The following is a 27,392-nucleotide window of genomic DNA, read 5'->3' on the forward strand; positions in this document are numbered from 1 at the left end:
TTTTTTTTCCAAAGATACCACCTCTCCTGAGCATCCCCTGGCTCCACCTTTGAGGGTCAGAGAAGAAGCAAACCAGGAGTGGAGTGGAAAGAGAAGCTAAATAGAAGGGCACACAGCAGTAGTGGGAGGAAAGGGTCAAAGTCAGGCATTTGGGAGCAGGAAGGCTTAAAGGAAGGAGGGCAACAGTGGTAGGGCAGAAACCGAAGCAGGTGGGAAGGAGGACTGTAAATATCAGCCTAGGGCTGAACGAGAGAGAAAGACCATGACAGAAATGCAGAGCAAAGTGTAAAGGAGGAAAAAAGTCGAGGCAGATAGAAGAAATACTGTACATGCATGTAATTAAATGTGACAAAGAGGGAAGGGAATGAATTAAGGCTTTAATGAGTATCTTATTTCTGCCCTTTCCTAAAAACATTCAACTTTTATGCTGTTCTAATACAAGGTGGTGCTGCATTTCTGGTGCACACAAAATTAATAAAATACACAAGCATTTCAAACGTTTACATCAGTTAAAATGTTTTCATTGATTTAAGATCAATATTACTTGAGGTCCTGGGCTGTTATTCCAAGCGACTAGCCCTGGTTCTTGTGATATTCCTATACATGGCAACAGGATTATACAGATAAATTTTACTCTCTAAAAACAGAAATGGCAGAACTGGTCCTCAAGTTCTGTTTTGTCACAAGTACATCCAAATAAGTGTTTACAAAAGCAAATGCCTTTGTATGACTCTCCATCTATGTCTTTCTACTTAAAAGGTGATCAAATACTGAAAGCAATAGTCACTATACAACAATACTCTCTCATAACATCTAGAAATACATATGTATGATCACTCTTCATCTTCCAAAACTTACCCTGAGGAATAAATCAGTAATGGCTTATTTCTAAAATACCCACTGAAAAATTTCAGCTTCAGAACTGAATTATAGAATGGAGAGTGAAGCTTGCAAATGATGGAGAAGAGCAACCTCTACTGGTCATAAGGCTAAAAATGAGAATAAGTGCTATATACATCCCTGCGTTACCCCACTGGTTCACTATTAAGGGAATTTCAGTGGCAAATGACAGACCATGTGTTTTTTTATGGTCATACCACCTGCGAATTTAATTCTGTTAAATAAAAGTACACTCAAATCTCTGAAACATTTACTACAACGAGAAGTGAGACGAATCTCCTTTCTGGTGAAGTGCTATTAGACATGGTTTCTGCTCTGCTGCATGGTGCTTAATTATTAGCTGTCATTAATTAATGACAAAGGATTTTACTTTAGTGTGGGACATTGTTACATATAGAAATATGGGAACTAGACTCAAGGTCGGGCACTTCTGTCTCAAGGTAAAGCAGCTTCAACCAATGCATATGTGAATAGCTCAGCAAAAGGAAATCTCACACTGTTGGGGTTTTTTTCCAGCAACAAGTGATCTCACAAGTTTTGAAATAGTAGATAGGAAAAGAGAGGGTTGTGGGAGTTGAGAGAGTGGAGGAGGATGGAAAACTACAAATCCTTTTCAGTGGTACAATGTCATCTATGCTATTCTATCGTTAAGCCAACAATTAAATCTTATCCATTTAAAATTTTAAAAAGGATCAGATCTAGATTGGCACACATACAGTATCATTCTAAAAAAATGTTCCTCTGCCACTGCCAAAGCCAACAAGAGAATCTGAATGTAAGAAAGCATTACTTTCATTATACTTGAAAAGATTCCCTAAAGGATAAACAATGCAAGATCTCCCATCACTGCAGAGTATCACCAATAGGAAGAAACATCAGGGAGCTGTGAACAAAATAGCTGAAAATTATACCATTCGAGAACTTTTTTATAAGTTTTTCAGCATTTTACACCAGTTCCAGATTTTAGTCCCCAAATCACAAAATTTGAGCTTCCTGTTCAGGTTTTTGCCAGCCCTACAACTCATAAGGCTGGAAGACTTCAAACACTCAGGCTTTTCTTTTTTGGGGGGAAGAAAAAGGGTGACCATCCTCAGGTCTTCAACAAGAATAGCTAAGTTAATGCATCACATGGGGTTTGTTTCCATCCATCTCCTTCTCACCATTCCTCCTGGCAAAATTTTACCCTCCCTAGCAAGGCAGACTGCTGCCATTAACCCAGATGACCAGCTGGAATGAAGGGGCTTCAGAGATCTAGCTGACATCAGTAACTCCAGAGAATTTAAGGACTATTAATGCTCCTGCAGAGCATGGCATCCCAATCCTACCCCAGTCTTGCTCAGTTTTTCCTTTTTAGAGTGCATCTCAATCTATGATTTAATTGACTACCACTAATCCACACTATGCAAATAACCTAGAATTGTGCACTGTCCTTTCACTGTGTGATTTCACTATAACTCTTTACTTCTTTCTAATAGTAATTAGTAATTAGTCAGTAATAAAGGATGAGTGATTATCATACAGCTATCTATGTATTTGTCTACTGCCTTTCTATCAATAGAAATCCAAACTTCCTTTTCACACACACACCATCACCAGTAAACCCACGCCTCAAATCTGTGGTCATATAATTTATCATTAATATTAGGTTACAATAAATCAACAGTTTAAGTTAAATTCTTCAAAACTAGGATGCAACTATTTCACAGCCCAAAATAATAAGCAAAAAGTACCACTGTATCTTTAGAAAAAAAATTAATCTGTGGTTGAGGTATTTAAGTCAGAACCCCACACTTTATGCTAAAAAAATTAAAGGAAAACATTTTCTTTACAAGTCAGATGTGGGGCTCGTAGTGCTGACTATTATTACGGTTGCCCAATGCTTCCCATTACTAGATCCTGTTCTCTGTTGTTAATAGCTTGGACAGCACTTATCATGGCAAGTGAAATTTTCCACACAGAGGCAAATAGTAATCTTTGGAACATGCAGCTAAACCCAGTCCATCCCCTTCTGAAAACAGAACACAGGAAAAATGTAATTTGGGTCTGTCTTTAGAAAGTCCTGATAACTTTCAGTGCAAAGGCTGATGGAGGAACTAACAGGGTGGGAAGAGGAGGTGGAGAGGGGGAGGCAAGGAAATCCCAGAGCAGAACCACATCACGAGGAGGGACTGGGGATAGAAAAAGAGGAAATTCAGGGAGACTGAATGAATGAGGTAATGGGGATCAGCAATCAGGAGACAGGTCCAATCTGAGGTCAAAATGAAACAAAGAGACCGATGGACTGGGAAATCAAAACCAAAGACTAGGAAAACAAACAGAGAGAGAAAGGCCAGAGGAGATAAGGAGTCAAAAACGAAAGTGAGATAACACAGTAAGGAGGCTGCAATAGAACACAGAAAAGAGGGAGCCTCCAAGGTACCATGGCTGAGGGAGTGAGCCCAGAAGCAGCATAAAGACAGAGTTAGCGAAACACAGAAAGAAGGTGTGGTGTGCTAACCTTGGCCAGCAGCCACACACCCACCCAGCTGCTCACCCACTCCCTTCCTCAACAGAGCCAGGGGAGGAGAAGGATGAAGAAGCTTGTGAGTCGAGATAAGGACCGGGAGACTGCTTACCAGTCACCATCATGGGCAAAACTGACTTGCCTTGGGGAAAGTTAACTTAATTCATTGTCAATTAATATAGATTTGGGTAGTGAAAAACAAATATTAAAAAAAAAACACCTTTACCCTGCTGTTTTCCAAAGCTTAACTTCAATTTTTCATTCTCAAATCCTGAGGCAAGGGTAAGGACATGGATGGAGCGTAACATGAAAATGAGGTGGGGGAATGAGCAGCGTCCAAGTAAGCATAGGGAAATTATACACACTAGAGCCCTACTACACAGGTTGAAGAGGACAGCAGTTAAAGTTTGGAGTATGTCAGCACTTGCTGCAGACATCTGAGTTTGCCTGTCTTGCAAGTAATCATTACAAAATGTTAATTACATGATTACAAATTATTTCCCCGATAACTTCCTGTTTTTAGGTCAGAGAAGGGACTTCTTCTATGGAATATATCATGACATGAAGGAGGTTACTGTGCACAATCGTTCTAATTTTTTGCTGGAGACAGAAGTCGTACAGAAGACAGCCTGAGAAGGGTTTCTATTCAAGATGGCTGTGGGAATAAACATACAGAAAGAAGAAAAATGGATCCAAGGGGAATAAATCATGCTGGGTAGTTATCCAGGCAGCTACTGACTTTGTCTTAAGCTATTCTTGGCCACAGCAACCTAAGGATTCTCCATTCCATATAGTGAATAAGTTTCACCTACTCTGGAGAAAAAAAAATAAAAATAAAAACTGACTCAGTACAGTCACTCTGACACACAGGCGGCTCATTCTTGCAAAGGTGATATTTTGAACAAGTACTTCCCATTGGCTGGTGGAACAGAGAGAACCTAAACTTCAGACCAAACCTCTCAGTTAAGTCAGCCACAGATTTGGCCTGGTGAGAAAGCTATGTCTAGAGACAAGGAGACACTAAAACAGACCACAAGACAGGTTAGGTGCAAGACAGTCTCTAAGTGTATGTTCTCCATTTTCCAAATGCCTGACTTGATACACTCGGCTTTGCAGACAGTAACGCTCACACAGGTGTAACAGAAGCCATGCACTGAAAAATAAAGTCCTGACCATCTTTCCTTAGCCAGAAAATTCAAGGGGAAAAACCTCTTCATCTCTAAATGGGCACACTATCCCTAGGCTTCAGCTAATGAACTATTCAAAGAGATAATGAGAAGCACCACAGAAGAACCCATGAGAAAATGGAATATTTTTTATCTTCAGAGAGCCACTTGGATATTGTGCTGTGAAACAAGGGACTTCTGAAGAATAAGTTCAAAAGATAAAACAAAGTAGCTGCTTATCTGGGACATGAAGAAGAGAAAGAAACAAGGCTGGAAGAAATCTCAGAAGCTCCTCAAGGTCTACATTCTGACTAGGGCATGCTTTAGTTACTCTCAGCTATTTCTGAAATTTCTTTCCAGAGATCTCTACAAGACAAATCCTCCAAACTATCTATTCTGGTGCTGCTTCTCCTTACATTAGAAGGTTTTTGCAATGCCTAACATATCAGTTGCACTGCCATTTAAGTCACTATCCATCTAATTACTCATGTCTCCTTTCAGACTTCTCTAAGCAACCTTGAGGTTTTGGTTTGTTTGTTTTGTAGTTTTGTTTTGTTTTGTATTTTTTTTCCTCCATATAGTCCTCATGTGTTTTGCTTCCTGGATCCACCATTGTCAATCATAGTATATAAATCCTTCATAATGGATCAAGCTCCATCTTTAAACCAGTAATGAATTTTGTCCCCATCGTTCCAATTTAAAATCTTTTCCATAAATTTATTACTATCACTGCCTTTTAGCTTACCTATGGTTTCCTCCCTCTCAGCATTTGTACACTTGATATTCCCACAGCCTTCAGCCCGGTTGGCTAAACAAGCCAACCTTTTTAAGTTAACTCTTGTAAGACATCTCCTTCATCACTGCACAGGCCTCACCCTCTGCACTCATCCTGCATTCACTCAGTCCACAAGTCACCGCATAGGTAACTAAAATTATACAGGGTTCTAGATGATGTCTCAGAAATGCAGAAAATGGCGTTAATAGTTTAGCTGCTCTGAAAATATCTTTCCATATATAGCCTAGCTTAACAACTGACTTTTTTTGTGGCTACATTGCAGCATCTCTCTCATCTTTTCCCATAGATCAGGTATTTGCCTACAGAAGAAATTCTTGCCAGTGGTCCTAAATGAACACCATTACACTTTGTATCACTGAACAAAATGACATTTCTATTTCTGTAATCCAATTTTAAAATATTTTAAAAGGGGGGAGGGAAGGAAAAGAGAATTCAGGCCATTTAATTTGCAACTGACTCGGAAAATAATTCAGTAGGGTGGAGCATATCTTAGATCTCCTAACTGGGTCATCTTTTGTTGCATTCATCAGCATTTTAATAAATCTCCTCGAGACTGTCTCATCTGAAAATCTCTTTGCCCATAATAAATGTCACACAGGTCATCACAACCATCTGGAGAGGTCTTGTGGTTTCTTTAACTGGAAGTAGGTTTCTAACTATGTAGTTTTACAAATGATATTGTAAACTTCTGAAATCATGTCTGGACTTCATCTCTTGTTGACATTACATTTATAGTGGGGCAAAGCTTTTTGATGTGGCTGAGAAAAATGAACGGGATTCTTGCATTTCGCATACAGAAAGAGCACAAGCAGTCCAGGAACAACTTGATGGCTAGACATGGTTTTACTCTCCCCCTTGGAAAGAATGTTTAATCAGTTCAAGAAATTAGCATCATGACCACCAACACCAGTGGAATGAAGGCAGCCTCCTATTTGGCTGCATTTCTTCTTGTGCCACACAGCCAAAACGGGGAGCAGAAACCTCCCATTCTTCAGAGCATAGATCAGTTTGCTATTGCATCCCTCTACCTGCAATTTATGAAAGCGCTGAAGACCCTTTAATGACGGAGTGAAAAGAAGTAGATGGGGTGAAGGCAGCCAGGCTAACTGGAGTCCAGCCAGAGCACAGCCCGTGTGCGACGCAGGAGATCGTCAGGTCCTGCTTCCTTCCCCAACTGTGTGAGGAATGTCAAATGCCTTTCCAGCTGTGAGAAGTTGTATGTGCAGTGTCAGCTGTACTCTTATCTCAAAGTAAAATTTAAAGCTTTAAGAAAGCAAGATCAGATTTTCAGAGGTGCTAAATATTTAGGTGCCAGTGATGTCTGTGGGAGCTGAGAGTCCTCAACATCTCATAAAACTAGAGTGAGCAGCAGATACCCAGAAGTGATTGGCCTGAATTAGAGAACAAGTGTTTTAAATCTGATCTCCTTGATTCTTCCGTATGCCACAACCTCTGTGTGTACAGCCCCACCATGACTTCAGCATACCCCATCATTCCCTCTCTGCATGTCACCATTTCCTTCTTTGCCACCAGTTACTTTTTCTCCTCCTACGACAGTGACCTACATCTCTAATCTCATTCACCACAAGCTGGAGGCTGTATACCCAGCCCATTTGTCTCTAAGCCAGGGTCTTCATTTTCTTTTAGTTCTGGCCTTAAGGGCAAAGTCCTCTGCTCATCTCACCATAGGAGTTGCCAGTCTCAGAAGCTGGGATAGCAACGCTCTTCTATTGCACAGAAACTGAGAACAGATTCATAGACACCAAAAAACCACACTGAGCTTCAAAAGCTTCTTCACAACAATAGCTTTACTATCATGATTACAAACCCAAAATTCCAAGTTCCTCCCTTCTCATCTATTTACTTATGACTCCTTACAGATACAACAGCACTGATACAGCAGTAATTTTTCCTCACTCATCAGTAATGAAAACAACTATCAGAACCCAGAAAGCCTCCACCCAAAACCACAAGGAAACTGGATAATGTTAAGCCCTATGCCACAGAGCTGAGCAGAACGCTCAAACTGCACAGTGAGCTTCAGCTTGCACCAGCAGTGTTTAAAACCACCCTGTCTATAACTGTGACTACTGTGCTACATTCAGTGTACATTTGCTAGGCCAACAGCAAAGTAATAAGTCACGTAAGATATGAAGCATACAATTTTACCAAAGGGGAAAGAAAACTGCATACTAATCTAATATAAACAATAAATCAAGATATTGATTTCAGTGTACATGTGCATGCCCTGTTTCCAGAGTGGGACAAATATATATTATTCATTAATATAAATGTATGCAACAGTTTAGCCAGATTGTGCTCTGTTCCCCAACAGAGTTACAGGCAAGACCAAAACTCCAAATGGTCTGATTAAGGCAGGGTAAGAGATTCTGCATTACCTACTCACAGACAAAAGGACTTCAAGCAACTGAAACACAAAGCCCTGTAAGTAAATACGAGAGAGTCCTACCTCAAATTTATTGTGCTCAATAGTCCACATTATTACTAACAGAGTACAATGACTTTACGGGTCTGCCATGGATCCATTAGACAATGCCTGTTCATCCAAGATATCATTAAAAGTTAGATTCTAATTTTGGCACAATATGCAAAACTACATGTTTCAACCTCAGGTAGTTATTTCTTTGAAATAACTCTAACTTCTGCTAAGGCAGTTACTTTGGGCTAACAGGATTAAAGGATTTGCAAAAAAAAAAAAAAAAAAAACAACAACAAAAAAACAAAAACAAACAAAACCACACCACCTTAAAACCACAAACAAACAAAAAACCCAACAACAAAAAAAAAAAAACCAAGCAAGCTGTTCCCTTGTAGGAAATAGCCAGCAGACCAAGTAAGATAACTGAATGATTATAAGATGTACTACAACAGATGCATTCACCCACTTTCAGTGTATCACCACACAAAAATACTCACAATAAATCCAAGTTTTTTATAGTCTCGAGTATACATAGATTTGCGTTTCTCAATACTGCCACTACTGTTGTTAGGTTCAGATTCTGCATCAAATGCAATTCTTCGGAGTTCAAATATGATATCCCGTTGAGCCTATGTTAAAAAAAGGTTAAAAAAAATTGGTTGAAATAACTTATCTCTCACTTTAATAACCAATACCATAAAAGCTGTTTCAAAATACTGTATTTCCTCCACTGCCCAACCCTTATTTGTCTAAATTCCTTACTTCATACTCGGAGAGAAAGTCAGCAAGAATGACTTTATGGTTCCCATTTTCTAAAGTCTTCACGTTTGTGGGGTTCACATACAGATGCTTAAGTGTTGACTTCCAGAAGCTGGAACCACATTAGCAAAGCCACTAACTACACAATTTTAACCACAGAAGTCAAGAGAACACACACATTACAAATTAAGCTGGTACTTAAGCACTTTGCTGGCTGAAATCAAAATGGCTCAGAACTCTTCACTCCTTTTGGTTAACTCCAATTTTGCTAGCACAGGAATAGGCAAGAGAAGACTTGCTGCAGTTACACATCACTAGAAATGTCTCAAAACAGTGGTAACCACCCTATCATCAATACTAACAATACTGATTTAGTCACCCTCTATGGAGATAGGCACCAGTTAACTTCATGTACTTTCCTGAGAGCCAAACTTAAGAAACTGGAAAGGTAAAATCCTACAGCATGATGTTACTTATGTTTATAACCATCTCATTCTCCCACCTCCTATCCTCCAAATTATCAGCAAGTTTTAACACAACTCCTTCTTAAAAATGAAATCAGGTTCCTTCTTATATGGGGCCTAGAAAAAGGCCACAAAAAATAAAGATACAAAACACATCTCTGGCTCACTGACTCTATACTTAAACTTGAATCTCTTAGGGGAGAAAGTGTCTCTCTTTGCACAATGAACAATATTAAAGCTTGTGTTTGGACACAGCAAGCAATAAACAAATGAACAACTACTATATAGGTTCCCAGTACCAAAATGTTTTTATTGTAACACAAATTAACTTAAACTCTACCATGCCAGAGAGTTTTCATTTAAACATTCATTTTAGTTCTACAGAAACACTTTTAGGAAGGCACATACATCTCTGCTGCTTCTGAGAAGTACAAAAAAGAAACAAATGCTGGACCGCTGCTTGGAGTTTTAGCTCAGGATGACACCAAATTCAGTTCATGGAACTACATGCTAAGGAGAAAGGCCTGGCTGTTTTGTTGTACTTTTGCACAAGGAATGCAATAGCCAGGACATCTTCTAACAACCAGAAAACATAAGCAAACTTCACAGAGAGAGAGACAGAATGAATTAATTCTGTAGGTGTTCCTAGCTGTGTCTTTTCCTCCATAAAGAGCTTTAGGCCCAGCAATGAGCAGTTGTCCTCTTCCTGTTCTGACCAGATCATGCCAAATGCTTACCTGATCCTGTGGATCCATTTTTGTCATCATTCTGTCTTCCAGAAGGTTAAAGGTAAGCACTTGCAGAACATAAAGTTGGTGTGCCATTTCATTATTGATGGCCCTCTGTGCCCTGATAACATGCTGCAAAAAACGAGAGACTGTGGTGAATGCCATCTTGTCTGAAAATTACATTAGGTGCACTCAAATGTATCCATTTCTGTCTGTGTTTGCTATGGAATAGCATATGTATAATCCAGAAAAAGAAAGAAAATCAAACCAAGACTAATGCTACTCATTCAGGTACTGAATAAGTAACTTTAAGGGACAGGACTTTACAATAACAATGCATTGAAGCTTCCCCCTTTCTAGCCACTAGATAGAGCCTGTGCATATGTTGAGAAGTGGCATTAAAAAAAAAATCAGTACTGAGAAGTCACTTCGAAGAAGAATTAACTCATTACCAAGAGCGTTAGAGCTCTAAATAAAAAGAAAAAAGATAATATATTCAGAAAATATTTAAGAGTAGCTGTCTGAGCAGAAAAATATTCAGGCTCCAAACACAACCAGCAAATACGGTGATATAACAGGGCTACTGCTGCAGGAATCAACATCACACCACAATCCTACCTCTACCAGACAACTCCGTTCTGTATGAGGAAGATTGCTTAGAAATACATTAGAATACAATGCCCCATACAAGCAGATTTGTCTCATTCAGAAAGCAGATACCAAACTGATGGACAATTTAAAAATCCCTGGTGTGACAAAAAACTCCAACTGGTTCTATACAGCAAACAGACTCATGTCACTAAACACAGCAGAGTGTACATAAGGAAAGAGTCATCATGTAGGAGATGGATACAGCAGCTGATATTGTACAGTTGCAGAGAAAAAAAGAATCTGTCTGCCAAAAGGCACTAGAGCATTTTACAATAGTAAATTAACACCTAATAATATTATCTTTATACTTATACCAAATTTCTTATGAATACAAGCAGTGTAAAAATATGTCTCCTGAGACAAATTCTGGTTTCTTTATATGCATCATTGAAATTATGATAGTGAATGAGAAAGATCAAGGGGTTGTTTGGCTGCTGTTTGGTTTGTTTTACACTGCCTCATCTCTCCTAATAGAGAAAGAGCACCTTCCCTTGTTACCTTGAAGATGTAATCTACTCTAAGGTCAAAGGCAAAATCCCTCTGATTTTCCATGATAGCAGATGGAAGCCTTTTATACTACATTCATCAGCTGCACTCCGAGCTACATTTCATGCTTCTTTTGTGCAAGTGGTGACAGATTGTGTGCAACTCTCTATCAAGATAGAATAATCCATAGAACCGAAAAACACCAAGGTTCATTTTGCAAGATGGGAAGCCCTGTGAGGCTCACTCAGCTGTCATCAGCTCCAAACCTTAACACAGAGGGCTTGCTAGAAATTCTTCAGACAACCCGTCATCTTCATGATGAAGGGAAGAAAATGCTTGAGGTATTATTCTTTTATTCAGTATTATATTTTCACAAAGAAACTACAATTTATTTGACTGGGAAAATACCCTTTCCCATAATCAGTTTTGAACCCATTCAGCTACCAAACCTTTATCTTGTATATTACAGGCTTCAAAACATATCAAAATACAAGTGCCATTAAAATATATTAAGATAAAACCTATGAACACTAGAACTGGAGTCACCTTTTCTATCTGCTACTGAAAAATAACTTTGAAAATTATATACTTACAGTTAAGATGATGGAGCGAAGCTGCTTTTGTGCCAAAATGTTTGCCATTTCCTGTTTTAGTTAAAAAAAAAAAAATTAAATTAGGTATTTTAGTGCCATACCTAGACCACCACTGACTTAAAATGTTTTAGTCTTAATTTCTGCAGTGTTACTTATAAATTAAATGAAGCAGCATATCAGCTATATGGTTGTACATATTATTTTGGGGGTCATAAACTCAGACTACTCTATAAACAAGGGGGCAAAAAAAGTATGTCACAAGCTGAGGACTTTGGTGATCCAAAACCTCAGGAGGGACATCTGTGGGTTAAACAGTATTTACAGACATTTGTTCCAGCACAACCTTCCCCCCCTGCCAAACAACACAGAAGGAAGCATAGAATGGAAGCCAACCAGGACTTTAAAACAAGATGTCAAACAACGTGCTTATTTACATTAACATGTAAATGGCTGTTCTAAAGTCAAGTGCTTTACCTTTTGCTCAATAAATCAGCCTACAACCCGGTACTGTTTCATCATAGCAAATAATACTTCTAGCCCTGTATTTTGGTAGCAATGTTGGCACTGGTTCACTGTTTTATCTTACATTAACTCTAGACCTGTGTGAAGTCACTAGCAAGAGGAATAAGCTTCTACTGTCATCCTTAACCAGCTGATCCTGGCTGTCCATGCTGCAAACTGTCCTGCAATGCATAGGAGGGAATATTTTATACTTACCAAGCATGAGAGTCTAATCTTAGCCATACCTACAAATGCATACCTCATTTTTAAGTTCCATGATCTTTCCCATCAATATAGGAGTATAAGTGTGTGTGTATGTGGACATTTGCTAGCATATGCAATGCATACAACTTAGAGCAGTTATCATCATGTCATTATTTTTAAGTTCTTGTTTTCAAAATATACTATTTAAGGATTTGGTTACCATATTGCACACTGCTATTTAGACACTGTTTATATGTACACAAAGGGGTAATGTTTGGAATTAGTAGATCACTGATTAGAAATAGAGCTCGTGTATCACAGCCTTACATAATACAGCACAACAAATCACAGCAATGCTGACACATGCTTAAGGACATACTTAGGATGTCTGTGCAGTTGGCACCATAACAAAAATATTGTTCACTTTCAGGAGAAATCAATTTTTTAAAATTCCTGCTGATTTTTATGGTAGTTGAAGAGTAATACAGAGTACATACTGGTTACTTTTATATAAAACAAACAAGAAACTAGAAAACAGGAAAACTGAGACTAGTACATAAAACAAACAAAGATTGGATTGCTGAAACATGGCTGCAGAAACAATGGAAATAAAGGAAGTGATAGGGTGAGAGCTTGCTTGCAAAAAGAAAATAATTCTGAGACAGGAGGCAGTCATGGGTATTAATTGTTTTCTTTATACCAGATAAAGGGTGCTGCAACAGAACATGGGAATGGTAAGGAAGGAAGAGGGGACTAAAAACAAGAGAAACTCAGATTTAGTTTATAAGCCTTTCCTGGCTGTACAGGTTTCAGCTGTGTATTAAAAGCGAAGGAATGATTGATACATTTGCTTCCATCTCTTTTGCAAATGCCTAAGTGAGCTGCAGGGGGAGTGCCAGGTACATGATATACTTCATGTTACCGGGAACAGACTGGCTGATTTTGTCAAAGTATATCCACTGCCAAAAGATGGGCAGGTAAAGAATAGGGGGTAGTCTTTTCTGCATTCAAGGCAAAAAATAGGAATTCTTTTATTTCACTTTTTGGAGAGGATTATTAAATTTTCACTTCTTTTTTATACCTGTAATTTTAAAAAGCTGTTATCAGGATACTGGGTTTTGTCACTGGAACAAAAACTGATGGAGAAACACTCACTAAACCAATTATTTCATCAAAATCAAGTTTGTCTCCAAGAAGGCTATATCGCTATTAACAGCTGATAAGCTGCCTCTTCTAAAATAAGTATTGTAGTAACAGGTGAGAACAAGAATTATTTGACAAAATTTGCCATCTCATTTCCCATAGCAACACAGCTCTGCAAAAATGCAGACAATTGCCAAAAAAAGGTGTTTCAAACATTCAGAGTATCATTTCAACGCTTAAACTCTCAGCTCTTTTTCAATAAATACTTTGGTTTTGTTGTTTTTTAAATAACCTAGGTTTCTCTACATGATTTGGTCCTTGACAGTGGCAGAGGAAGTAAAGTGACCAGTGAATCCTCATTAAAAAAGAAAAATCTTGAACCTCTTGGCTTTTTGTATTACAGAAATAGGAAAAAAAAAAAAAAAAAAGAAAAAAAAAAAGGGGGGAAGGAATTCAGATATCAGCACCAATTTAAATCCTTTCCTTAATTGCAGTGCAGTCATCCACATCATGCTGGTCCCCGTAAGACAGCAGCAGAGATGGTGCCAAAGCTCCACGAGTCACACGGGGTTTGGTGCAGTTTCTCACTCCTACCCATAATTAGTGGCGAGTGCTGAACCTTAACTGTTGAGTACTCACCGTCAGATAATTACATTGGACTGCATCACTTCAGTTCGTTGTCTTAGAAGGACAGAATTCAGTAAATTATATCAGTTAACCCTGTCTTGATGCTAATGGACACCTACCGTCTTCCATGTACGGTTTACTAATTAGCCACTAGGCAGATACAAAGAGAAACCCCAAACTGACTACTTATTATAGGTTATTACAGGCTGATGGAAATTTCTGTGTCGGAGCTATTAGTCTTTAAGCCAAGTCAGATCATGATATTCTGATCATCACAAACTCCATGACTATCAGTTTTGTGTCACAGGGGCAGGTACTACAGGTGAAGTGAAGTCTGCCTGGTTTACTGCCAGCCTCACTGGGTGGTGACACTGTTGGTGAAACAGTTTTACTTGCTGGGAATATCCTGTGGTACTCTCATCTTCAGGAACACCTGCCCAGTGGTTAATATGAAAGACTTACCTACATCTGACAATGTCTCTCAACTTCAAATCTGACCAAAGCATACTTCTCACAGAAACATAAGCAGTAGCAACTATTTATAAATGTAAAAAGTTAGATCTTTGTTTTTCTTACAAGAACCTATCATAGATTTATGCCAAAGTTGAAAAAAAGTTTTAATTCTGATTTTTGTTCATAAGGTGCCTTCTTCCCTTAACTAAAGACTACATTGGAGGAAGAAGGAAAAAAGGATTGGGGAAAAAAAACTTTTTTTTTTTTTTTTGTTAAACCATGGTTTTGCTTTCTGCTGTTTACAATTTTAAAAATATTTTTGAAGCAAGAAACAAAAACTACCCATTAGGGCTTTGATGTCTGTTTAAACAATCTCCAGCATTCTTAAATGTAAATAAATCTAAGGAAAATCCTGGTCAGAACCGACCAGCAGCTCTCAGTGAACTTGTTCTGGACACTAACAGTGTGTCACCACAAAAATTATCATTACTGTTCCTGGTGACAGAAATGTTAAACAAATGACTAAATCTGTTTTAACACAGGCTAATGGCTTCACAAGCATGGATAAAACTTCTCGATTTCATAACAAATTGCATTCCATCCTCATTTAACAGCAACTAGCAATCTTGAAATATTTCCTTTTGAGACTTCTAATCTCTGGCACTAAAGTTTACTTAAAATAGTACACTATAAAAGTCACTAAATGCTTACATAGCAAGATATTTCAATTTTCAAAAGGAATGCACTTTTTATTTAAAAATCTGAGGGGAAAACAGTTTACCAAAACATAGCCTGGTTTTACAAGGCTGGCAAAGAGTTCAGTACAATAAATACTACAGCCAGCCACAGTCAGTATGGTTCATGTGAGGTTACAGGGAACTACAAAAGCACAGAAGAATGCTTAATCCCTACTAATATTGGTGCAAGGTGGAGGTAGCACCATTAAAATGAATGATACACCAGCATGAAACAGTAGAACAAGTTTCAGTTTGAATTAAATGCAGCAAAAGTGTGACTGGGACAACTGCAGGTATGAACACGACACACTCTTCCTAATGATACGTAGATATATAAGACCCAACAACTTACCTGCCTCTTGTCATCTGGTGCTTTGAGGAAAAGTGCATTTATTACCGCAATGGTGTATGTCTGGATTTCTTGGTCTGTCCTGTTTGGAACAAAATTATAAACATGAGTGAAGAACATGAATACACACAAACTGTAAAAACCTTCCAGTTGCCTTACTGCAGGTAGAAATGGAAGGACTGTTTGCACTTAATGTTAACCATGTCAGCCTTAGGTAATCAGTCAAAGTGGGTCATGGCCAGGCTGTCTCTATTATTAAGAGATACGAGATGTTCCAGAGGGAGACTCAGCATTCAAGAAAGGTGGAATGAATCACACCCTTGAAGTGCCATTGACCCTCCACTGACCATAGCACCAGCACAGACAATCAGGTTCTGCCAAATGCCCAATAGCTAAAGGTAGAAAGAAGAATCCTCCCCACAGGGTTCTGAAGATGAACCTGCAGGTATTAAGAGCTTTTCAGGCAAGTGGAAAATGTCCCAGTTGGAAAGCAAGCATAACTATACACAATACATTACCCTATGCTAGAAGAGGCAGTTTCCATCCATTTAACCACCGCACAGTGTGGTGTTAACTGTTTAAGAAGAAGCTTCTCCTTTTTCAAATATACTTTTAGCAAAATTTGACCAATTTTTGTCTTACACACTTCCCAGCATCCGGGAAAAAACCCACTTGTATACTAATGGCATTAAGCATTTTATCACTATGGGGTGCTCTTCATTCCCCACTCTCAACTACACAGGCATCTTAGCATAAAAAATAAAAAAAAAAAATAAAAATAAAAAAAAAAAAAATCAAGCAACTCCACTAAGCTGGTTATCAGTCATCCAGCCACTTACAGTGAATACAGGAGTCACAGACTCTGTTTTTCATATGGTATGCTCATTTGCGGGGAAAAAAAAAAAAAATCCACCATATTAGGTGGCAGTTGCAGACACTCACCCCTGCAGATGTGGGATTAGCTGCCCAATTGTGATCTCCTGTGCCACCTTCTGGTACAAATCATGGCTATTGAGCACCATCGATTCCAGGATTGCTAGAGACCGTTGCAAGATAGAGATGTCCGAGGCAAATTTGTTCACATAGCTTGCTATCTACAAATCCAAACATTTAGAGAATTTACAAATTGTCACGAAAACACGGAAAAGGAAGAAAGAAAACTGCGGACATGGCTCAGAAAGGCATTAGAATAAAAGTAGTCTTGTCTGAATATCAGGGAATACCTGAAAGCAACCAACCAGGTACTGGAGATACCTTCAAAGGACACAGTGGCATAGATTCTTCAGCTGGCACAAATCACTGTAAATTTATGTCAGTATTCATACCAACAAAATACATACTTCACAAACATGATAAATCAACATTAAAGAACTAGAATGGATATATTTTTGGTGAGGAAAACTTTGGGAAGGACAAGGAGGATACTTCCCATTCTGTCCAGTAGAAATCTGTGCAGTCACTTTTATCTAAACAAATATCTAGGCTCAAGGCAACTGTTGCAAAAGAGAAATGTACATCTAGCTCTCTGGCAACACACACTCTACCAAAATATGATTTTTTTTTTTTTTTTTCTCTTCCCCCGCCTTGCTGTTACCAGCTCCAGTGAAAGCTCTCCAAGTTACAAATTAAAACTCTGATGATGGTTTACCAGCACAACTGGTTCCGTAAGGCTGTCTAGAGTCCAGTCTCGCTGAGTGTTCACCCATTAACAACCTTCGCTTTTACAGCAGGCTGCCACAAACAAATGGCACGTTAATTAAAACCAGGCCTGACCTCTGCTTTTTTGCAGCGTGGCAATGGCATGATGCACACCCAACTGCAGGGCCAACACAACTGTGCAGCAAGATGTGGCAACGTGCGTTCTTCCCCATGCTGCCTGGCCCACAGACCCGGCTTCCCGGGGAGAACCTTGCTTTCTGCTGGCCCTCAAAGCGGGAACTGCCCGTTTTTTCCTTGAATGCACCAATACCAGCACAATCAAGCTGAAAGGTGCCCAAGGAAGCACAGACAGACAGAAGAAATGTCACGTGACCACAGTTATTTGCTCTTTACAGTCAAGTAACAGTCTACAGGGGCCCTGTCTTAAGATTGATGCGCTCCTTCCAATAAACTTCAAGTCCACACGCTTCTTCAGTGCTCATGCTACAAGCCACTAATGTGATTATACTGTTTCTGATTCCGGATACCTGCTTAGACCTTGTCATTGTTCTCTTTTTGGAGGAAGAAAGGCATGCCCTTGTGCCTGGAAAAGCTGCTGAGCTGCCTGTAAGATTCACAGTTAAATACTGACATGTGGACAAGTATGTTGTTTTGTACTTGTGGCATTCTGAGTGGTACTGAAGGAGCAAAACACCCTTTCTGCAACTTTGGTTGGAGACGACATGGGAAGAGGGACAGATTTTTCTTCTTCTAATCTACTGAAGCACTGCTGTTTGCTCTGCTACTTGGTTTGCATTAGCAACATGCTATGCTGAATATAACTCAGTTTGGAGAATACCTGTTGACTTTACAGAAAATAAAGAACCAACCCATGCAGGCAGAGAGAACAGGAGGAGAGAAGCAACTCAATTAGCCTTTTTCTACTCTGGACTCTCAATATCCGCTGCGTGCAAGTCCTCAGCACAGGTAATATTTACATTAGTATATGGTGCACATTGTGCTGTTTAGAGTAACAAGCACTGTACTACCCTACCTCTCTTAACGGTCATCCAGTTGTTTTTTTGATGTACTGAGCTGCCAGGTGTCCAGAAGTCCCACAATACAGACACTGTGTGCACAGAGCAACGCTGCACTGCTCACACAATAAACCAAATGTGCTCTGGATGCCTCAGTCACCAGGCATCCATGGATCAATTGTGCAGCAGGAATACAGTATGTCCGGACTGCATCCCAACTTGTCAGACTGCTGTCACCATCCTCTTTAGAAGCCCTGACATGTATGAATTATTCTTGGTGCAGCAGCTCCTTCCCGTGGTATTTCGAGTAGCAGTGTAATTGCTTCACGGGGATATAACATATTCATATCAGGGGCCTGCAGAAATATAACAGTATAGATAACTGAAACCTCAGTCTAAGAAAGGCTGCCTTAGACATATTTATTCTTCTGACCCTGGACCAGGGTCTATTGATCATCTTTTAATCATAAACACAAACCCAAGGTATGAAGTTGGCTTGTGTGTTTAAAAAGCTATGACATATCACACTGAATATGCATGCAAAACATCTGCTGGGTAACTTCCACGTCAAGTTAGGTATATTCATAAAGACCCTGCTAAAGCATGAAGTCTGGCCAGAAATAATAGGCTTGTCTACCCTGATAAATAAGGCATGCTCATTCCAGAGGAAGAAAAATAGGTTAAAAAGAATTTCTGTTACCATACTTGAAGTTTTGGTTATGGGAGAAAAAGGCCCTTCTTGAAAATAGACAAGATTAGATAGGAGTTCAAATTTGTGTTATTTGCTGTTCTCTGCTTATGGAGCACCACGCGCAGGGAGGGCTTTCAGCATCCAAAAATAATCCTGCAATCATTTATCACAAATTCTGATGATAAAAATAATGCAAGCTCGCAGAAATACAAGCTCTCCTCCAGAAATAAATAACTTCATTGCTTTGCATTTTCACATGAAAACCCATCTCACGGGTGTGTCACACTGAGGATAAAACTATTTGTTCAGCAAAATACTTCTAATACCTGCATAGTCCTATCAGGACATATATAGCCACATACAAAAGAAGTGGCTGGGTGCATAACTTCTTATGAATTTCAAGGGAAATGAGGAATCAGAATGCATTTACAGATTCAGCCCCAGTGCTCTGCTGAAACAGGAGCTAAACATATAAAGTGAGGGCAGATGAGAAACTTATAGCAAACTGAACTACATCATCTGACTTCTCTTCCTGTTTCTGCATTGCTTAAAGTACAGGAGAGAACTCAAAGGTTAAAAATCAAAATTTTAAAAAACAAAACACCCGAAACAAAAGAAACCGTTCCACCAAACAAAACAACACAGGGAAAGAACAGTGAAGGAGACAGATCTGATTTTCTCAGCAGTGGTATGTTCATTAGTTATTTGCCTAGACCATTTTGATGTCAGAAATGTACAGAGAGATCTGACGAAGTTTTGTTCTCTGTTAAGTCCTAAGGCATAGCAAAATTTTAAAGTATGCATCTCATTTTCAAGTAAGGAACTAGAGTTGCACTTGAATACAGAAAAAACAACTGACAGCTGTGAGACACAGAGATACCTCCCCTGATGCCACCTCCTTTCCCTGCACAGTACATTTCAGAAGGCAGAGTAAACAATTCATCAAGGTTAAGACTCTGCATCACAGAGTTATGAAACAACAATTATATAAATAATTCTAGGAGATATTTTAAACTATCTCAACCAATACTACAAACTTTATTCCTCCTCTTGTAGGATCTAAATATGGGAGTACCAAATTGGTATAGTGTATTTTGATATCCAATTACCATGACATTTTCTAAGAACTGGGCATCCAAATCCTTTAGGCAACTATAGAAGCTGGAAATAAACTGTATTGCCATAAGCAAGAAAAAGGTCTTGAGAGAATCTTGCATATTGTAAGGAAGTTTTTTCAAACGACTCTATCTTCCCTTAAGATAAGGAACAAAGCTCTCCTTGAAAGTGTCAGTTCTTATTTGCAGCAGTTGGAATAGCAGTCTTTATGTACCCAAAGGATGGGAGGGAGACTGCATCCAACACCGAGCAGTTAGTCATTAGTAGTTAGAGGTTCCCCTTGGGGTCTCCTCCAGCTTCTACATTTTAATTTAGAAAACTTCAAGAAAACAGTTCAGATTAATTTCTCCCCATTGCAGTTTGGCTTCCATTTAACATGAAAGACAGCTTCAAAGGGCAGAGGCACTTGATTGCAAAGTTTCCCCTCAGCTAGCAAAAACTTATCAGCTCCCTCATCCATCCTATCAACCACTTGAGCAAGCCCATCAGCAACCTCAAGAGGCCTGTCAAAAGCCAAGGTCAGAGAAGCAAGTGAGAATAAAGCTGTAGATTGTCACCAGAGAGTCACAGTCCAAAGGTGCTCCTTTAGGTTTGCCCCTTGCCCACAGAACCCCACCGAGGGCTCTGCTGTTCTGGCTCCCAACTGCGTGTCAGATCTGGACACACATGTGCCTCTTTCCTCGCTTTCTGTCACTCTGTCCTGCTTCTCTTCTAACTGTCCTAATCTTCTCCTTGGTCCCTTTCTTGCTCACCAGTTTCACTTTTGGTTCTTGCCAGCTTTGGTTTTCATAAGTACTTTGTGAGAATGCTTTTGTTTGTGTCTTTTGTTTTTTTGTTTGTTTTGGTTTTTTTTTTTTTTAAATTAGGTCACTGTCCACGGAAACCTATGAAAGTGCCAGACAGAAGAGATGAGCCATTAACAGGGGTGCACACACTTTCTTCTGTAGTTACTATACAACCCACAGGACAGAAGACGTTGATAAGGTTAGACAAAGACAATCATTTAGAGTGACTAACAAAGTAGATTGATTTAAACTCATTTTAGCAAGTTTCTTCATATACTTCTTAGTAGGCTCCTCTAGCAAATAAGACATTCTAGGCTTGACCTTGTATCTCATGGAGTCAGTTAAAGAAAAAAACAAAACACCAAACGGTTGTACTATTTTCTTTGCCATGAAAAGATAACAGCAATAATCATCATAATCTATCTAGATTGCAAGACGGGGGGGGGGGGGGGGGAAGGGGCACAAGGGAGGGAATGCCAAAAACTAGATCAGTTATACTAATTTTTCTTACAAATAGCATCCATCATTTTTAATGACCAAAACTGAGCTTTAGTATCTAATGCTCTTTTCATAACTGATTCTTCTTTAACTTTTGGCAACAAAAGTTAATTTGTACTTTCCTTTGGTGTTATTAATTTTCTAACTAAATTTAAATGAAAAGAATGAAAAGTCTTTGCTCTGATACACTCTGTTAAAATGAAGATATCTTTGCCAAAGGTTGTATTAATTCCATTACAGCTTCTGATATCATTTTAGTGAAGTAACTCTGATATCTTTTGAATTGGAACAAATGTACCCTAAATTACGATAAGTTCTGAATTCAATCTGGTTTGAAAATTCTTTGTAAAGTGTGAGTTGTTTTTTTTTTTTTTTTCCCCCACAGTAAATGAAAAGGGTTAAATCAGTAACAAAAACTTTTTTCTGACATCTGTTAAATCTCTGTACTTAAAGAGTACTCCCATGTTTCTGCTGCGTTGGTTCATCACCTACATGTAAGAAAAGAAAAAAATTTTGCAAGTTGTGGAAAGATCTGTTTCAAAACCACAGACCTCAGCTGCAAAATTCACGGGGACCAGAGTTCAACTTGATAAACCCAGTAGATATCAGGTTAATTTCAATTTGTAAACTAACTCATTTCTCTTCTTCCCATAACCCCCAGAGGAAACATTTCAGTGCTGTTTTTGTTTCAAGAAATATGGTATTACTTGTTTTAACTTACATTAAAGTAAAATACTAATTTTTGCTTTAACTGCATGGATTGTGCACAGGGAGGTCACACTGTAATTGAGCAAGCAATTTCTTGTGTAATAATCCTAATATGGTGTTGATCCCATCTCACTCCCAATTGATTTCCGTAGAAGTTGGGCCAGATCCTGCAAATACTACAAACATTTACAGTTGGAAATAGCATTTTAATCCCATTTTCATCTACGTTTTTGACCAATGCCCTAAGTAAAGTACCTGGGGAAAAAAAAAACAACCAAAACACGACTCACCTCAAAAATGTAAACTGATATAGAACAGATAGCATTGATTACAAATTTACCTTTTTAATGAAAGCCACAGAGAATGTATCCCACGATACAATCCCATGATCCATCAGCTCAACAAATGCAGTCAGTGTAAAGGACAACATATCTCCAAAGCTGCAAGAGACAGGAGTCATGACAACATTTACCAGTAATGCATCAGGGCAATGACCGAGGGAATAAAGCAGCAGGAAGCTTTCAGAAAGGCAGGAAAATGAAGCCAATTAGGGACTAAGAGGTAGCAGAAGAGCAAGAGAGGCCGTGCAACAGACAGTCTCCAAAACAATTTAGCATGGACATCAGGAACAGTCACCTGGAAGAAAGCAATTTTGTAAGAGAAGAACTAATCCCCAGGAGAACACCACATGCAATGCTCAAGGAAATCAGATAGTCCAAATTAAACTTCTCTTATAAATTCAGAGTTTTAGATCTAATGGAAGGAAAGAAGTGACCTTTTTCTTTGCAACTTATGGAAATGCTCCTAACTGAATGTCATACAGAAGCGCCACGTTTTGGTACCTCTGTATCAAGCAGATTGGCAGAAAATTAGTGATTTGTTCCTTCTCTTACAAGGAAGCAAGTATACTTTTTAAATGCACCAGAAGTTATTTTCTAGTGAGCTGCAATCTTCCAATAGTTATTGCCTTGAATTCTTTCTTTGAACCTGAAGATCCATCTCCTTTTGTTTACCTACGGGCAACCACGTCAAGAGATTTGCAAAGTTCCCATAGCTCATCCAAGCATGCAGCTCAAATTTTTTAGGGTTTGCAGGCCACTACATTGTATTTTACACCTGTAAATTTACACCTGTAAATTTGAGATTCAATGCATCTTTGCATGAACTCAACTAAATTCAAAATGGGTCTAAACTCAACATAAATAATATGCTTTAACCTGACTAGCTGCACAGGAATTTTCCATGTTCAAAACCAGCTTTTAAAGATTAGCTTCATTTCTATATATAGTCAGGGCACCGAACAGTCAGCAGCCATAACGATTTCAAAGAAGTCACTACTCAATACAAGCAGCAGTGCACAGAGCCCACAATGAAGCAGCGTATAACCTTTAAAGGCATGCCAAACTGCCTGCAAGGTACTCTGCCACTAAGCCATTAACAAGCATAAGCATACAATCAATCTAAACAGCATGAATAGTCCCAGTGATTTTAATGCAAGAGTTTACCTAATAAAAAGATAAAATTAAATAACTCTGTCAGATTGCAACTGCAGCACTCAGCATGTTGAAAACCTGAGTCCAATGCTATAGCCACAGTTAAGCGATGTAATTGGTAATGCTTGTTTTGTGATTTGCTCTCCTACTATCCTCCACCAACCCAACACAAATAAGCGAGCATCCACTCATATGGAAGACATTTACAGCCCTACAGAGGAATAAGGCAGAAAATGGGTTTCAGTGAAGCAACGCCAATAGCCAGTTTACTGGATTTGATATAATCTGCCACTGAGGGATTTCTGATGGTGAGATGCAGCCATTAGCAGCCCCTTAATTTAAGAAAAGAGCTCTTGTTCATCAGAACTCCACAGATGCCCTCCACTAAAAATAAATTTGCCATTCTTGACGTTTTGTGAGTAAAACCAAAAAAACCCGAAACACACCTTTTGCTTCCCCAGCAAGTAAGGGCATCCACAGTGGCTCTGATTATTTATGACAAAATGAAAAAAACACACCAAAGAGCAAATGAGAAAAATACAGTGTCTTTCAGAAAATCCACTGTAATACTGCAAGGAGTATTTTGTTCAGTAAATAAATGATCTGGAAGTTTTTGGTTTTGTTTTGGGGGGGTAGAGGGGTGGTTTTGTTTGCTAGTTTTTTAATATTGCAAATATTTTAAGAATTAAATTAGATTTAAAATGTCATCATTAGCATTCCAAATAACCAAGGATTTCATAACAAGATGACAATAATAGTCTGCAGGATAGTTAATCAGCTCTGGTCCTGTCATTTTCCCCAATCCTTTTGAATAAAATGGCTATTTATGAATCCACAAACAAAGCAGCACTCCTAAGAAAGGCTTCCTTCTAAAGATTTGTATCAAATTTTCATGCATCTTCATGACAAAATACTTCCACAAGTGTATGGGATTCTGATATTTTAAGAAGCTTAACTAAATTAGATCCAAATAAATACGAAAAAAATACAAAAAGATAGGCCATATAATAGGTTGAAGAGTATTTAAAAATATCTCTCCCAGCATTAAACTAAGCAGATAATTTATCTCCTTTAGATTTTCTCATATATTGTTTGAAAATTTAGTCAATTAACCTGTATTTAGTACATAAATATTCTTGTATTAACTAACTGTACATGAAAGCTAACCCCCACTAACAATTAGTATAGTTTAGAGGGATTACTTAAACTATGTTAAACCTGCATATGGATATTCACCTTAAGAACAGCAATGTCCAGAATGTAAAATAATTAAACTAACCTGAACTCAGTCTCATTTATTCTTCTTGCCAAAACTACCGATTAATCCTGCCAACTAATCCAGCCTCCACCACGGCTTTAGGGAGGAAACTGGGTTACTGGAGCTGATAATACTGGTATTAATGTATAAACCTGATTTTAGGAAACGTGACAATGTTACAACCATTGGGGATCCAGGTGAAAGTAATTTTCAACTTTAAATGACCAGACACCCCACCAGGTGTCACTCCAGTGACACTGCTTCAAATAATTAATGCCAGTGAAGAGGTGCAACACTGGGACTAATCAAGAAGCGAGAAATACTCCAACTCTCTATATTATGCAGCACCACACGTAGATAGTATGTATTTTTTAAATATACAGCCATACCTATGTACCTGCACACACATGTATACACTAAGTGGCATTGCAAAAGTCAGAAGCCAGGCTTAAAGGATAAGCACTTAGCAATAGCACAGCTAGAGAAGAAAGCAATCTCCAGGGTAACTAGAGCAAGATAAGGATTAAAGCATCTGGAGGGGGAAGGGAGTGGTGTTGATTCATTGTTATGTGTTTAAACACAAGCAGATAGGTAGAAATAGACTTCAAGTAATTCATTTGAAGACACACATGCACAGACACACTCATACTATTAAAAGCAGCAGACAGAATAGATGCTAGAAATTTCAAGGGAATGAAAGATTGTTCATAAGAGTAGTAATCTTAGAAAATACATGGTAGGAGCTGTTTAACTCGAAATCTCAATGAGAAAGTGTTTTAGTCACACAAAAAGTCAGAAAAATAATGGGGCCTCTTTCTTCCTAAAATCTTTTTAGACTTATCCACAGCACAAGGCACAGCAGTTCTGTAAATATCAAACCCTCGTTGCTCTGGCAAAATGATTTAATAGTTTGAAGGTAATTCCTGATGAAGGTGCTTTTTAGTGGTGCATCATCGCAGCAAGAGGGGAAAAATGATCAGGAAGGTGCACTGTGTAATTGCAATTTCATATCTCACTAACGCTGACATTTGAATGGTCTATGCTCTCAGGCAAGCTATTTGTACAACCCCTCCTGAACGCGGCCCAGGGCTCTGGCTCTCAGGCGGAGGCACCTGCCCCTGGGACAGCTGGCGAAGTTCCCCCATTCTCTGCAGCCTGACCCCCCCTCTTCAACCCCCGCGGTGAGGATGGGCGAGCTGGGCATGGAGCACCTCCTCACCCGCAGCGGCTCTCAGAAAAAGCCGCGGAAAGCTGCAGCCTGCCACGCCACCGGCCATCCCAGCACAGGCCCTTCCTGCGTGGATCCACAACCCACGCACCCCAACCCCTCTGACCGAAGAGTAAGCCAACAGTTGCATTCCACACCTCTAGGTTTTGGAGAAATGTCAGGTCAAAGCCTGCTAATTTACATTCCTAAGAATTTTCTGCATTCTTACCTTAAGAAACTGTGAAGAAAAAAAATTCCATGCATTTTGATACTATTCTTTCCTAAAAATAAAAATTACAGGAATGTGCATGTGGCCCTGACCATCACACCTGTCTCTCACCTGCCTACCTAGTACCATTCCTATATGCTAAACCATCTTTTTATCATGTGTGCTAAGTAATCCTCATGTGTATATATAGAACTATGTCTGATATTTTGAAAGATGCCTAATGCAATTTGGATTTCTTATAAAAATATATTAATAGAACTTGAGCACCCAAATCCCCTAGATTAAAAAACAAACAAGCAAACAAACAAACAAACAAAAAAAAAAAAAAAAAAAACAAAACAAAACAGAAAACCTCAGTCCATATTTAATACACACACCAAAATGAACATTTTATTGCTACTGAGGAGGGGAAATATTCAGCTGTTCAAATGATTCTTTAAATTAAGATAATTAATCAGGCTCAGCTGTCATCAGGTAGCAACAAAAAAGGCAATATAAGCTTTTATAAAGCTCGGTGGACTGTCCCATGTTTTATAAGATAAACGTTGCACAGGAGAACCTGGAAACTAACTGCTGCTTGTCTGTCACAACCAGGATACAGTCACCAGCCCATTGGGACTAGAAGCCAAAGTCAGTACATCTTTACACAAACTATTTTTCATGGGCAAAACAGAACCGAAGCTGATCTCTAATTGTGCAGAGGGAAGGCAGCAAAAAAAAAAAAACAATTTTACCTAGGCAGGAGGCAACAAGAGAGTAGCAGCCTACTACCAAATGCAGGAGTTAAGGAAGCAGTTAACTTTAAGTCCCTTATCATTCAGCAACTGTGCTCACAGCCTAATCCTGGGCAGCTGAAAGGCCTGACATCGCTGAGGTCAACATCAAAGAGTAAGAACAGCTTTTTAAATTAGAGTTGTCAAGGATAAACGGCCCTGAATAAATTTAAACAGGGGAGCAGAATATATCTAATCATCGGTGGACAAGAGCTCTGGAAAAGTCATGGGGGCAAGAACCTAACTAAGTCTAAAAGGAAGACTGATGATGCAGCAGGATGCTTTGGAAGCACAGTGTGAACAAGTACTTTTTTTTATTGCCAGGGCTCCTCTTCACTGCTTCGACACTGCCTTGTTTCTTCATGTAACCTTTCCACGGGTGAAGCTAAGCCACCATCAAATCACACTAGGAGCAATTCACACCTACTTGGTACTTACTCAGTACAGCTGAAAATGACT

General features: G+C 38.9%; 1 protein-coding gene across 9 annotated transcripts in view; it reads right to left on the reverse strand.

Annotated features, from left to right (window-relative positions):
* The window catches only part of ELMO1 (engulfment and cell motility 1), a 306,368-nt gene that overhangs the window by 177,660 nt on the left and 101,316 nt on the right, over window positions 1-27,392 (reverse strand). For all 9 annotated transcript variants that reach the window (XM_042806555.1, XM_042806552.1, XM_042806556.1 and 6 more), the window contains 6 exons: window positions 22,314-22,413; window positions 16,443-16,594; window positions 15,504-15,582; window positions 11,487-11,537; window positions 9,766-9,888; window positions 8,303-8,434 (listed from right to left, as the gene is read on the reverse strand). In XM_042806555.1, coding sequence (XP_042662489.1) covers window positions 8,303-8,434; window positions 9,766-9,888; window positions 11,487-11,537; window positions 15,504-15,582; window positions 16,443-16,594; window positions 22,314-22,413 — 637 coding nt within the window. The remainder of the gene's footprint in view (window positions 1-8,302; window positions 8,435-9,765; window positions 9,889-11,486; window positions 11,538-15,503; window positions 15,583-16,442; window positions 16,595-22,313; window positions 22,414-27,392) is intronic.

This window comes from Tyto alba, unplaced genomic scaffold, assembly GCF_018691265.1.
Source record: "Tyto alba isolate M040663 unplaced genomic scaffold, T.alba_DEE_v4.0 Super-Scaffold_46, whole genome shotgun sequence".
In the NCBI taxonomy this organism is placed as follows: domain Eukaryota; kingdom Metazoa; phylum Chordata; class Aves; order Strigiformes; family Tytonidae; genus Tyto; species Tyto alba.